The sequence below is a fragment of the Chaetodon trifascialis genome, chromosome 2 (genome assembly GCF_039877785.1).
Source record: "Chaetodon trifascialis isolate fChaTrf1 chromosome 2, fChaTrf1.hap1, whole genome shotgun sequence".
In the NCBI taxonomy this organism is placed as follows: Eukaryota; Metazoa; Chordata; class Actinopteri; order Chaetodontiformes; family Chaetodontidae; genus Chaetodon; species Chaetodon trifascialis.
In genome coordinates this window covers 16253737-16268139 of record NC_092057.1, presented here as the reverse complement: position 1 = coordinate 16268139, position 14403 = coordinate 16253737, and the positions used below count along the sequence as shown (strand labels likewise).

General features: G+C 42.8%; 2 protein-coding genes across 3 annotated transcripts in view; both read right to left on the bottom strand.

Moving 5' to 3' along the window:
* shoc2 (SHOC2 leucine rich repeat scaffold protein) overlaps positions 1–14403 on the bottom strand; it is a 370366-nt gene that overhangs the window by 102865 nt on the left and 253098 nt on the right. The gene's annotated exons all lie outside the window — the stretch shown is intronic.
* On the bottom strand, positions 1389–5881 carry kpna7 (karyopherin alpha 7 (importin alpha 8)). 2 transcript variants are annotated; one of them, XM_070980224.1, is made up of 12 exons: positions 5816–5881; positions 5559–5729; positions 5441–5526; positions 4973–5141; positions 4668–4767; positions 4261–4343; positions 3518–3604; positions 3251–3427; positions 2925–3158; positions 1901–2083; positions 1642–1788; positions 1389–1496 (listed from the first exon to the last, which is right to left on the bottom strand). In XM_070980224.1, exons 1-12 carry the CDS (start codon positions 5879–5881, stop codon positions 1410–1412), a joined length of 1590 nt encoding a protein of 529 aa, XP_070836325.1. In that variant the 3' UTR covers positions 1389–1409. The 2 variants fall into 2 exon arrangements, with proteins under 2 accessions (XP_070836325.1, XP_070836334.1); XM_070980233.1 differs by having other exon boundaries at positions 5598–5729.

Here is a 14403-nt window from a genome sequence, read left to right as displayed (position 1 = left end):
AAGCTGCATTTAACAGGCAGTTCCAGGAGTCCTACTTAAAATATGGATTTATCGCGACAGGTGATTCCCATGCACCAAGCCCGCTCTGCATTATATGTGGCGATCGAGTCTCTAATGAGGCAATGAAGCCTTCAAAACTGCTTCGCCACTTGCAGACCAAGCACCCTGCATTAAAAGACAAACCTTCGGAATTTTTTGAAAGAAAAAAGCAGGAACAGGAAGGACAGAAATGTTAAGGGCCAAAAATGACTAAGGGCCACCGCATCAACAAATGCGAGTGCACTGAGAGCATCATACTTGGTGGCTAATCGTATTGCTAAGGCTAAGAAGCCATTCACTGTTGGTGAAGAATTGATCCTGCCTGCCACTAAAGACATTTGTCGTGAACTTCTAGGAGAGGATGCGATTAAAAAGATAGCACAGGTGCCTCTGTCGGCTAGCATCATTACTCGGCGCATTGAGGAAATAGCATAATACATTGAGACACAATTGCGTTAAGGTGAGTTATATTTTTCATGCACTTTTTACTAATTTTTGTGGTGTATCTATCATATTTTGAAGGCATGTTTAAACGTTACCATAGCGACCAGAGAGCATTAGGGGGCAGAGCATCGATGTATAAAGAGAGCAGAGGGGCAGACGGTCGTATGATTTTATTTTGATGTATTTATCCGCCACACCTCAATGGCCGGTCCATGAAAATATTGTCTGACATTAAACCGGTCCTTGGTGCAAAAAAGGTTGGGGACCACTGTTGTAGACCACTTCCTCTGTTCAGTGATGGTAGTTCCAGTTTGATGTAGATCAATTTGAAAATTTGTACATTGTCCTCAAATGAGCATCCCTCATCTGTAAGATGTAGGTGGACTGCTGAGCTGCTAGCTCTCCTGTATTGTTCCATGCACACGTGCAGCAGTTTTCTTTCCCCAATGCACAAGTCTGTGCATTCCTCACTGCATTGGTCTACGACACCACTTACCATGCACTCCTGTGATCCTTCCCCAGGTGTCCTAACTCCCATTCACCATTACGCATGACCCCCAATGACTCATATGATAGCCAGGTGGTCAATGACTCACATGTGACCAATAATGCCCAAGGAGAGAACAATCCTGCAAGGAGATAAGTGCCTGGGACTCCCTGCCAGAACTAGAGCCCCTCACTTGAAGTTCCAGAGGAAGTTTTGCTTCTCATCCAGTTGCCTTTCAAAGCACTTAGAAGTACCATAACCTGGATGAATGTGAATCTTTAGACAAGTAGCCTTTTACTGAGCAAATTCAAATGCTGACTTGATTTCATCATACATTTACACTTCAGTTTGAGGCATCAAATATACTTCTGGTGAATCAATAGTACAATTTATTTACGGTCAACAAGAATCACATACTGTACAATAGTCAAGTTTGAGCTTAAAATTCAAACGTTCTCTGAACATCAGTGGTCTTAAACACAAATGCATCCTCTGTAGCGTCAACCTTTACTCCCTCGATCTCACCCTAGAAGGAAAAGAAAAGTGAGTTTTTACAAAAACTACATGTCCAGATTTAAGTTGAAAATACCTGCTCATGCATCAAGTTGTCATCACTTTAAACGCACTTGAGTGTCAGATGTACGTCATTTGCCATGCATTCTGCTACTTACATCACTAAAATATTTCTCTATGAGGTTATGTGCTGCCTGGTACACCATATCGTTGTCATGGTTCTGCAGCATCTCAATGCGGTCCAGTCCTCCCAGCTCTTCAACCAACAGGCTTAGTTTTTCTGTCTCACCCATTTTCTCTGCAGCCTGAAAGACATTTATTCATTAACTGCAGCCATCTGATCACCTGCCCAGTTCAAGTTCTGGGTCAAATTCTAGACCAGTGAGACATTGACAGTTCAATCAGTGTTTTCCTCACCATGAAGATGTTGTTGATGGCCTCCAGTATAACCAGAATGACTTTAGGGTCTTTGACCTGCAGCAGGTTGATTACTGCCTCGAGAGCTCCACTCTGCACCAGATCCACCACCTGCTCCACAGTGCCCCCACTGGTGAAGTTTGTCACTGCCCACACAGCCTCCCTTTGAGTCTTAAAATCTCCCTGAGAAAAAGATTGACTGTACCATAGTCCAGGTGCTTCCAACGTAACCATTTATCGCTGTCCAGTGAAGACCATGCATCTTCAAATTGATTTTTAATTTCAGTCAAACTGAAACATGAAGTGTTTGTGTTGAGAAAAGTCTCATTAAGAAATAAAAATCCAGTTGATATGAAATGCATCTCAAAGTTGAAATTGGGGCATTTATCTTGGCCAGTGAAAAGTTACAATTTGAGATACACATTCATGGGAGAGCTGCATTTGTAAATCCCTGGACCATTTAGAACAGTCTGCAAATGAGACTTAAAATACATAAGTGAATATTAGTGGTGGTCATGTTTCAACCTTTCAGTTCCAATTCATGTGCAAAACTTCATGAGTCATACAGCCATTTCCAGTTATGGAAGTTATAAATAACTTTCAGAAACTTGAATTTGATAATATCAGTTAAGAATGTCTAATCCATTTTATCAGTAATTTATGTTAATCCTGATATTCAACCACTTTGAAGGCTTTTAATGGGCATAGCATTCCTGAGGTTCTGCTTGTTATCACAGTCAAACATAACAGCATGCATAAAAAAAAAAGTTGTAGCTGTTTAATTACATCAGAAAGTAGTTTTTAGTACCATTGCTGTCTGACATTTTGACAGTTAGCCAACATGCATGAGGACCCTGAGACTGAAGCAGCTTATGAGTGGAGCCATCATTCATTTTATCATTTACACCTGAGTTTTTCATACTGCGTCATGCCAAAATGTCTGAAAAAGGTCTAGAAAGAAATCATTGCTTACACAATCCAAGTCATTCCATATGCTGAGCACACACACTGTTCACCTACTCACATTTCTGAGCTGTTCTACCAGAGGGGGGAGCAGGCCACAGGTGATGACCTGTTGGATTTGCTGACAGGGTCCTGCAGCGATGTTGGACAATGCCCAAGCTGCCTCCTTTTGCACACTGGCCTTTGAATGCCTCATCAGCTGAGGCAGGATGTTCAGAACTCCGGCATCAACCGCCATCTGCGTCTGCATGTCAGAGCCGCTCACTATGTTTCCGATGGAGCGGAGAGCTGGAGTCTGCAGGTCGTAAGGCAGGAAACCAATCACCTCACCGCAGAAGGTTTTAGGTTAGGTTCTACTCGGTGTTAAGAATGATCCAAGAACACTACCATGACACTGAGCTCCTCGTGGCTCAGGAGCTCCACCAGCCGAGGGACAATGCCAGTTCTCACCACAACATCAATACGGTCATTGTCACCATCTGAGAGGTAGGAGATTGCCCAGCATGCATCAGACAAGATGTCCTTATCACTGAGATGGAGCAGCTGGATCAAAGAGGGAAGCACCTGAAGGAACGACAGTGACAGCACATTAGGCATCTTGCTGGTATTATAGCAGCTCAGATACTACTGTGAAGTTGTTTACCAAACATTTACCTGCAGGACTGCAGACAACGGTGGGCACGGGTTCTTATTGCGACACAAGTTGGACAACGTCCACGTTAAGTTGCGCAGGTAGCCAACCTGGAGTGGTAAAGCGTTATGACCAACAGGACTGTACAACAACTTACACTTCTGGCCCACAACTGAGGGAAAGTTAATGACAACTCTGATTTTACATATAAGTCTGTTTACAGGTCTTGAAAATGTGGGAGTGTGGAATTAGGGAAAAAAAAGAAAAGCTTTTGCTGTGCTCACGTCATATGGAGAGATGGGATCATTCTCATGTCAGCGGCTTGCAACTGTTCATGTTATAGAGTTGGTCGTGTTGAGGTCAATTACAACCAGGTTTAATAACACTGAGCAGTATTTGGCTTTGAGACACTCAAATATGAGCAAATGCTGAGTCAGACACGTTCTTCCCAGTTGTAGTTATAACAATGTTGAGGTATTTCCAATATTCCAATATAACATGAACACAGCATTACCAGGCCCTGTAGCCCACACCTCCTCTGTGCCACATTAGCTGCTATAAGCATAACAAAGAAGAAATTAATGGAATTAATGGGGGAAAAAAAATAAAATAAAACCTTGTCCATTCACCAATGTTACACAAGCACATTTGGTGGGGTACTTTTAAAGAAAAGTAGGCCTGTTTTTCACAGGACAGGAATAAATGTGCCCTCTGTACATACAATCTTGAGTTCATAGTTGGAGCTGGCCTTCAAGATTTGACTTACTGGTGTGTCTGGGGAGACGCGCGCCAGTAAGGCTGGGATAACATTGCACTCAATCAGGACATCCCGATAAGCTGGACCGTCACCTGTCAAGCAGTTACATTTGATGGTATTAGTACAGCAAGCAACAGTGAAAGCTGCAGTTTCTTTTTGAACCACCCTTTGTCAACACTGAGCACTTTACAGTCAAGACATGAGTCAGATCTTTCCCCTCGTTTTGAATTCAGTCATCTGCTGTTCAGTGACATTTGTGGTGGAGGGAGGCCATCGTTTAATCACCAGTGTGCAGCAAGAGTCTAAATATTGTGCTTTTGGAAGCCATTTTCTTTATTAAACATGCTAATTTACCAGTCGTTATAATCCAAAGTCCAATTCTGACATGATGGCAATAGAAAACATTAACATTTTACCTGCAATGTTTCCAAGAGCCCAGACAGCCTGTTCACTGATGTGCAACATCGGTGAGGCCAGCAAGGAGATGAAAGCAGGAACAGCCCCGTGTTCCACCACCTGAGACAGAAATACACATGTTGAATTTTCAAGCCACCAGCACTGAAGTACATTTAGTTAACATCTATTTCATGTTAGAGACAAAACTTTCATAACTGTTCATCTTATAAAAACACCATGGCAACCTAAGCTGCAGTAAAGGGAATCAGTCACATTAAACATTAGGTTAGCCATGCTTCACAGGAGTTCAGTACTGAATTCACACCTGTTGAGTATGCCAAGATGTTCCAGAGGCGATGTTTGTAAGAGCCCAAGCTGCTTCAAACTGCAGAGTGGGCTCATCATCCATACCCAGGAAGGCCACAAAGCGGGACAGCAGACCTGCATCTATGATCTCCTTCAGAGGAGGGTTACGCTCCTGAGAAAGCAGCTTCCTGAGGGAAGGGTGGAGAAAACAACACTACAACCTACATTTTACACTGTTTCCTCCTACCTGCATCATATTAAAGGCAACAAATTACTGGTTTATGCAGAGATTAAATAACACTGGTTTACTCAGGCGTCACGTGCCGCCATGTTTGAAAAAGTGCCCTCCTGAATGCCCCCAGTGGCAGCTGAAACATGATGAAGTGCATTGTGGGGGGGGGGCTCTAGTGGAGAAAACATGCCAGACACTAGTGGGTTTATTTTAAGAGTCCACCACTGAGAGATGTAATCATCTCTGATGACTCACCTGGCTGCCTGACAGCCTCTGGTTTGGGACTCCTTGTGGTCGCTGTTCACGTCTTTGATTATATTCTCGATGGATAAAGGGGTCACCTAAACGACACACACGCCGTTAGAGGCTCCACGTGTTTCAGTGAAATCGTGAAAGGTTTCTGTGAACTGACCTTGGCGTCAGGAGAGAGGGCTTCCTCGTCCGGGAGAGACGACAGCGTCAGATTCCTTCTCTTCAAGAAACTTTCATCCTTGTGCGCTTTGCGCAGCTCCACGCACTCCGAGATCCTTTTCTCTCGAAGTTTCTGCAAGAGGCCAAGATGCAGTGTCGATGAAAGTATCAGTACGTATGGCCGTGGTTAATTAATACATTGATTAAACATAAACTCACTGTCGGATCTTTCCCCTTGTTTTTGAATTTGGTGATCCGCTGTTCAGTGACATTCTTGGTGGGCATGGTGGACTTTTACGCACGGTGGACACTTCCTCTCTGCTTCACTCACACCGAAAACTTACTGAAACCTTTCTCACGAAGGTTATAAGAGGTTGAGCGGCCTCAGGTGAATCTAATTTGCTTGATGTCACGCCCACATTGATTAATGCACGCGCAGCTGTGCGCGTTTCAGACTAATAACCTAACAATTTTCCTTGCAGCGCCAATCAGGTTTGAATTTACTTTGGAGAATATATAGAAAAAGAATTCTATGAAATTATTGGCTTTATGTATGAAATTCAACGCACCAACAACCTACTACTACTACTATTACGAATAATAATAATAATAATAATATGTAAATAGTCTAAATACACAATACAGAATAAAGTGAGATTGACTCACTTAGACGGCAGAAGATGGCAGCATAGCATGACTGCATGTAGCCTGCATGTGAGTGTGTGTTGAGGTTAATGTGATGTATTGCTGAATCAACTGAAAGGGATCCTGTAAATTCACATTGAATCTTTGTCCAAGCCAAACTGCAGAGTAAATTAATTTCTATAAATGGACGGTCTGAGTTTAGGTTTTTGTATTAGAGCAACTAAATGAACAAAAGAGAGAAAGTGAGGCAGACAGTGATGGAGTCACGTCTTCCTCTGTAACAAGCAGGAAGGGCTGAACAATAGCAGCTGAAGTGGAGGTTTCCCCCCGAACAAGTTATAATCGCTTCCTCTTGATAACATATGCACACACACACACACACACACACACACACACACACACACACACACACACACACACACACACACACACACACACACACACACACAGCAGCCTCGCTTTCAGCCTGAGGCTAAGGCAGGGTCTGCTCCATGTTCTACCCACTTTTGGTCTCTCAAGGTTTACAAGGAGCTGAGAGATTAGAGACTTCTCCTTCACTTCCACAATGGATTTTTAAGCTGTGTTTTTATTGCATTTTTACTGGTTACGTGTGGTAAATTTGTTATGCTAGATGTAATGGTTTACACAAGGACCTGCGGGACGTGTAGATGCAAAGGTGACTCACTTTATTAGATGCTGAACAAGGCAGACTGCTTTTATGGTATCCCATAAAGACATGGAGAATATTATAGTCTTCAGGCTCAGTCTTTTCTGTTGTTATTCTACTGTCATAACTGTCATTTTATAGCTATTTTTCATTTTATAGGGATGGTTCATTTTGGAAGTACAGTAGAATCAACTTAGATAAGCAGATTGATCCTACTCTCACGTCCGTACAGCGAATATGAAGCTACAGCCAGCAGCCAGTTATCTTAGCTTATTGTATCGCATCATATCTAATTCGTTTAACCTGTACAAAATCCAAAGTGCGAATATGGCATGCTGTTGGATAGGGGGTTACTTGGGGGCTATTTCTTGGCCAGATGTGGTCACTTCCAGGAGTCTCCACTGTGACAGCAATGCTCCAGGAAAGAGTCCTCTACACTCAGTGAGAGTCACAGCACGAAGAGACCTGCTGCTCCTGAGTCTGAGATGCCGACCAAAAGAGTCAAGCTTGACCTGGTATGTTTACTGATCTTCAAAGCTGTTCTATTAAGTTGACATACACTATCAAAGTTGACATGATCTAAAGATGATTCTGTTGTTAACCTCACTGTCCTCACTGTTCCTTCCCTCTCAGAGTCTGCCCACTGTAGAGCTCTCAGACGTGCCTCCCGTTCCCACCAGGCCTGGTGTTGTTGTGAAATGTACCATCAACTTCCAGCTGCTCAGGTACAGCTCAGACTTAAGAACTGAAACTACTGAGTTTGCTCCAGCTGCACACACTTCTTCTCTGTCCTACCTCGCAATGTCCTCCACACGACAGACATCCTCTGAACAGTGTTCACGTTGACATTCATGGAAGGCCTGTAAAGTATGCAGATGGATGAATGTCATGTCTTTTCACCACAAGAGGGCAGTGAAGCTTTTCTGCTGCCCTCCTTCTCAACCGTAGCAAAGGAATGGGACACAGATACAGTCGAGTCGCTTGGTGACAGCTAAACTTGCTGCAGATTTAGAGTTAAAAGAGCAGTTTCACCTTCAGTAGGTGGTCCACTCTTCATGGACAGAAAATAAAGATTTTGAATGGTTTTGAATGATATCGTGGTGAGGTCCTGGTTAATCATTTTATGACGCATTTGTGGGGATGACCTATCACGTTGTTGCATGCAGATCCCTGAAAATGCCACAATGATGGTGTGTGTGTGGCAGCTCTACACACCGTTTTTATGGTGCTCATGGGTGAGCTTTTGAGGGAAGGGATGTCAAATGCTTCTCCATGAACCTGTAAGTCTTACACCTCTGTTTTCCTTCTTGTATCTCTTACAGAAGACCTAACTAATGGAGTGTCATTAACCGGTTGATGAGCCTGAGGACCTTTGTGTTACATTGCATTAAAATATTAAAAAATTGTGATATCGAGGTGTAAGTTTCATCACCGTAATCTGTGATTTATCTGCTCTGCACGACATCGACGTCTGTCTCTGTGGCTCTTCCTGAAGTTTCTTCCCATTTTTCTCTATTTAAAGGGCTTTTGGGAGGCTTGATGAAATTCACCCCTCTTCAGAAACATATATATGTACTTCATGCCCTGTAGGCTTTGAGTGAGGGTTGCCAGATTTACAGGTTTACCAACCCTGCGTAATGTGAGTGCAACAACACGACGATACTTGTAATGCCACTACAATATTGTTCGTGATCTTCAATTAATAACCTTCAGAGACTTAATGACAGCAAAAAATCAAAAATAACCTGTAACAAGACAAAAACCTGTTCACAGCTTTTTCTCCTGTTCATCTTGTGTGGAAACTTAGGTTCCCTTGCCTGCAGTCTGGACTTCTGCGAGTCCCAGTCTTGCAAATGAGAAGTAGCTCCTGTACTGTACCACCTGGCTGCAAGCTGGTCCAACAACAGTGATTTTGCCTCACCAGCAATTCTTCAGGAAGACGGAAGAAAAGCTGACCTGTGACTGAGTGAAGCATTAATATTAAACCATATTATTACATGTAAAAAAAAAAAAAAAAAAAAAAGGCTCCATTGTAACGAACCCACAGAAACGACCGGTCAACTGTTCAGTTCAGAGCTTTTTAGGCTGCTTTTTGTTTTTTGGTGGTTTAAGATCTGCACATTTTCCTTATGATTCATCTTTCATTAACCCTCCCCAGGGAGCAAGTACTCTTCATTACCTTCCCAACGTGCACACAGCCAGCAGAGATGAACACAGGTGAAGATTTGGCATGTTTAAAAAGGCAGATGAGCCTGCTGGAGGTGACAGTGATAAATTAGTATAGAAACCATATAAAATGCTGGTGAGATGATGTTAGTTGTGCTTCTCTCTGTCTCTGTGGTCAGTCCTTTTTTGGTTCTCATAGAGAACTACAAATGCCAGAGAACATGTTGGATTAGGTGGAAAATAGCAGAAGCAACACAGAGATGGACATACCCTCGATTTATTTAATGAAGAGGTTTGTTCTTTATTCTTTGCACCCTTGGATAGTTTAGCGCCTTGCTCAAGGACAGTGTTTGTGAATTGGTTTAGGGGAGAGTGTTTGAGTGAAGCCAATTTCTTTGCAGCCAGTCCAGGATCATTTCAAACGGGGTAAAAATGAAATCATCAATAAAAATGAAAGGAAACGGAAACTTCCTGTGGTCTCAACACTCCCCCGACACTTTCTCCTCTGCTCTGTTTTCTTATCCCTGCTTCACTATTAGTGATTTCCCTTGTCAGGCGTGGGAAAGCCAAGAGGATAAACAAAGATGGATGATTCCATTTGTTCTCATGCTCTCTGGATACTTTGATGTTATCATTACCATACAGGTCAGATTGTCCTTCAAACGATAAGGTATTGTTGCACTACTGCTTCATTACATGGTGAAAGAGAAGACAAAAAAAAAAAAACAGAGAATACAGGTGTCCCCCACTTGAAGACTGCACTCTTACTTCTCTGAGATTCACTTGTTTCACAAAACAGAATATTTCTAGACATGCTTTGGAGTGTGTGCAGTATATGAGCGATGCCCATGAGATCATCCTGCTGGACTTTTGACCTGGAAGTGCTTATGGTTCCTCAGAGACACTCTGAAGGGTGTGGAGTGTTTCTGTCCTGCCCTGCTGTCTTTGACTCGTTGTTAGTCTGAACAATGTGAGGTGACTGGAGGAAATTCCACTGTGCAGGTTCAAGGTTTCCTGAACACACACACCCACGCACACACTGTACATACATACAAAGCAACAGCAAGGTACACAGAGACGTTTCTGCTTGATCTCATATTGAAATAAATACAATGAAGAAAGAAAGAAGGAAAATTAACTGCTTTCTATAAATTGTGTCATTTTGAAGAAACATGACATGCAGTTACAGGTTCAATGAGTCATTGTATGAATGATAAATAATGCATAATTTTTCAGTATCAGTGCCACAAAAATGTGTTTGTTGTCAGCCGACAGATGACACACACATCTTTTTTGTTCAGGTGCAGAAAAGGTTATTATTTCTGCTTCCCAAAGCAGAAAACACTTCCAAATGATCTCTTTCCTAATAACTATTTTCTAATAACTATTTTCACAGGCCTTTGTTGATGGTTAATAAACAATGTCTTCTTATTTGCAGGGCATCCAAGCCACAATCCATGTATTAACTCTTTATTAACATTATAGCGGCAAACTTATGACTGACTAACTTCTGCTGATGCCTTATCAGAAAATGAGAAATTCATTCACATTTTGTTAGCTGTGACTCAGCAGCAGCAACAATTTTCCACAACCTGGCAACCCAAAAGTTGCTCTTATTAATGCTCTTATAACCAGTAAAGTATTAGCGAATGATTTCATTCATAAAGCCATGAATTAGAACATATAAATCCTTTCTGAAAGGTTCCTTGGTGCAAAGTGATGCCAGATTCTCAACCAATGTGCACCTAAAATGCACAGAAATTACATCATTTAGTCAGCACCTTTTTGACATTGTTTCAGCTGTCACCATTGCTCATGTTTATTCCTCCATACTCTCCCTCCATGGCTGCGCTGCCTTTTCCTTCCTTCCTCTTCCTTCAGTCTTTCTTTCATTCCATCTCTTCATTCGTCTCTTTTGACTTCTCTCCCTCCCATCCTCCCCGGTTCCCAGATCAACTTGAGGTGTCTATGGGAAATCATTAGTATAGATTGTTCTGCAGTGCTGCGTCAATACACACACACACAGGCACACAGGCACACACACACACACACACAAACTTGTGCGCAGTGTAACCTCTGCAGGGATATTTCAACCCTCTTTACTGTTTAAAGTGTAATACTAAGGACAAATCATTGCCAAGGGATTACTGTTGTGTGTGTGTGTGTGTGTGTGTGTGTGTGTGTGTGTGTGTGTGTGTGTGTGTGTGTGTGTGTGTGTGTTGCTATCATTATGGTAGGAAGAACTCGGACACAGTCAAAGACACACACAAAAGGGACGGCAAAAAAATGATTACAAACACTCCATCGCAGTGTGGCAGAGACAAAGGTGTGCTTTGTCTGTCCACGCAAGTCAGCGGTTCTCACATATCAAAGCTGAGGAGAGAAAAAAGAACCACAACAGGATGTGGGTTAGAGTGACAGAGAGAATGAGAGAGATTTGAGAGTGTGTGTGTGTGTGTGTGTGTGTGTGTGTGTGTGTGTGTGTGTGTGTGTGTGTGTGTGTGTGTGTGTGTGTGTGTGTGTGTGTGTGTGTGCTCGTGCATGAAATGTATCATAGATGGAGGGAATTTCCATTGAGAAAACAAAAAATCTGATATGGATATGAGACATATTTCAAATTCTCAGACACACGTACGTTAATGCTTGTTTCTCCAATTCTCCTCATCAGTCCTCCGTGCTGTCATGGCTCAGCTATGGCTACTGTTATTGCATTTTTTTCATTTCAAACATGTCTCTCATGCTCTCTCTTTGCCCTTCTCCGTCTCCTTCTCTTTCTTTGTCAGACTGGCGTTTAGCTCCACTCTATTAATATTTCATGCTGCCACTCCAATACCTGCCTATCAATAACCGAGACAAGACACACCTCAGGTCCAATCCATCATACTCACAACTGACCAGGCTGCAGGATTGTGTGTGTGCATGTGTGTGTGTCTTGATAGATCATTTGTTTCTGCTGACAAAGCCCTGGTCGTTGGTTTGTATAAACGGGCTGAGGACCCCACAGCTGAGAGATCGAAATGAGCCATTTATCATTTCCCATAGACACGGGCATGTGCACGTCACACACACACACACACACACACACACACACACACACACACACACACACACACACACACACACACACACACACAGATGTTTCCTAGCACACAGGGTTGAAAAATCAATCCAAATTTTCTCCAATAATTGGTCAAAAAATAAAAAGTTTACAGACTGCAGAAGCAGGAAACAACATTAGATTTAATTATGAATGCAAAATGTGGATTTCCTGCTATATAAAATGACCTTGGCAGAGGATGCTTGGAGCATTCGAGTTCATTAGTTACGGCCCAAACAAATGCAAAGATGAGGAGCTGTAACTGTGGTCTTTCATGTTGGAGCATTGGTACTGACTGCAATAAGAGTAGTTGCATTTGAGAAGTTTTATATGTGTTTGCGTGAAAAAAGTGCAGATGTGGTCTGTTGGATGTCTTTGTCAGATCTGAAATTTCCTTTTTCCAAATGTTCACCCTAATTATGGTCTAGTGACTGAAAACTTGCCTTTATTGTCAAATATTCACATTGGGCTGAAGTAATCAGAACCTTTTCCATAGTTCATGTTTTTGCACTTCTTCCATCCCAGCATCAGTGATCGTCTAAAGATTTGCAGTAAATTATGAACACAGCAAATTACGAAAATCAGCAATGTTGCTCCTATTATTGTATTTTTATTATTGTCCTTATATTTTATATAATATATATAAGGACAACATATTTTACCCAGTTGTTGCCTTTTTCCCCTAGAAATGACAACACACTGCAGGATGCACTTCAGCTGCTAAATTACTGCTCTTTCAAAAATCAAGAATAGACTTTCAGTTGCATTAAGCCATTGTCCCATTAAGCCAACATGGATGAGAAGTCCTTAAAGTGAACAAAAAATGGACATTTTAAACAAACTGTCCCCTGAAAAGATAGAGAGCGACGCACGGTTGGTGCCTCCTGTGATGGTTACGACTGTTTGTGAATGCAGTAAAAAGCAATGAAAAGGTTTCACTGTATTGTCCTGAAGCCAGCCCAGTCAAACTACCATCACCATGCAACTGTGAGGCTTGTTTTAATCCACCTGTGTGCCTTCAAAGCAACAGCACTATTTCAGCACTTTGGTGACACACAGTAAAAAGTGAAAGCAATAGACAGTTTGTGGAGAAAGCACACCAATGATCCAGTGCAAACAAAGTTACTGGGACAGTTTCAAACCATCCATCCATCTGTTTGCACCCGCACATCTTGTGCAGGGCTGCAGGAGTTTTCAAACACTTCTCCCAAATGTGTGTCTTTATTGCACTGTAACTACATCCTCACAGCGAAGAACAGATCACACAAGATAAAATAAAGATCTCCACTTGCTCTGCACCTGAACCATGTATGCTGAGTTTTTTTCAGCAGCATGTGGCCTGGAAGAGACTGAGTGGCATTATCTGTGGATCAGCCAACTCCCTGTAACAAGAAAGGGAATCAAAGCAGCGGAGGAGAGACGGGGAGGGGCGCAGGGGCCGCAGAGAGGCATGGTGGAGAACTTCAAAGGTGAACACAGAGTTCACATAGATATGAGGCTCAGACAACAGGGCAGAGCCCACATAGACTCTACAAAAAGAAAGAGAGCGGGCAGAACCGAGAACATACACATAACATACACTCAGTGGCAGTGCGGGGTGGGGCTGGGCGGGGGGGCTGCCAATACTGTCAACAATAACATCCTTCATTCTTGTTGTGTGTCTGTGAGTGAAGAAGCCAGCTGGCAGGCAGACAAGAGGAGGAGGAGGAGTCGGGGAGCTTTGGGGGTCCAGCGAGGACATTGGTGGGTGTTGTTGTGGGGGTGTGAGCCAGGTATCAGGTGTATCTGGGCTGAGAGGCCCCTCGCATGGGCATCCTATTCGCCTGCTGCCCGGACCTGGACAAAGGCTGGGGCTCTGAGGCTCCGCGGGGCCACAGACAGGCCAGGTAACACTAGATGGTCTTAATGGCTCCAAGGTGAAGTTAAGATGGTAAGAAGAAGATTACAACATGGGAAAATGTTGGGTTAAAAAAAACAAGCTTTTGATGATCTGAGGCCGCAGTCACCTTTTTCCCATGCAGCCGTTTTGAAAAGCCGAAAAGGGCACGGCTTCACAGTGTATTTATTTTTGTTGATTTATATGATTCAGAAATGTCTGGGAGGAAATCTGAACATTAAAACAGCATTGGCAGCATGATCATTTTGCAGTGTCATCATGACTCATTTGCAGCGCGATCACAAGATTTTTGGTATTTCTTGTTTGTTTGTGCTTCATTTTCATCACCAGGATCA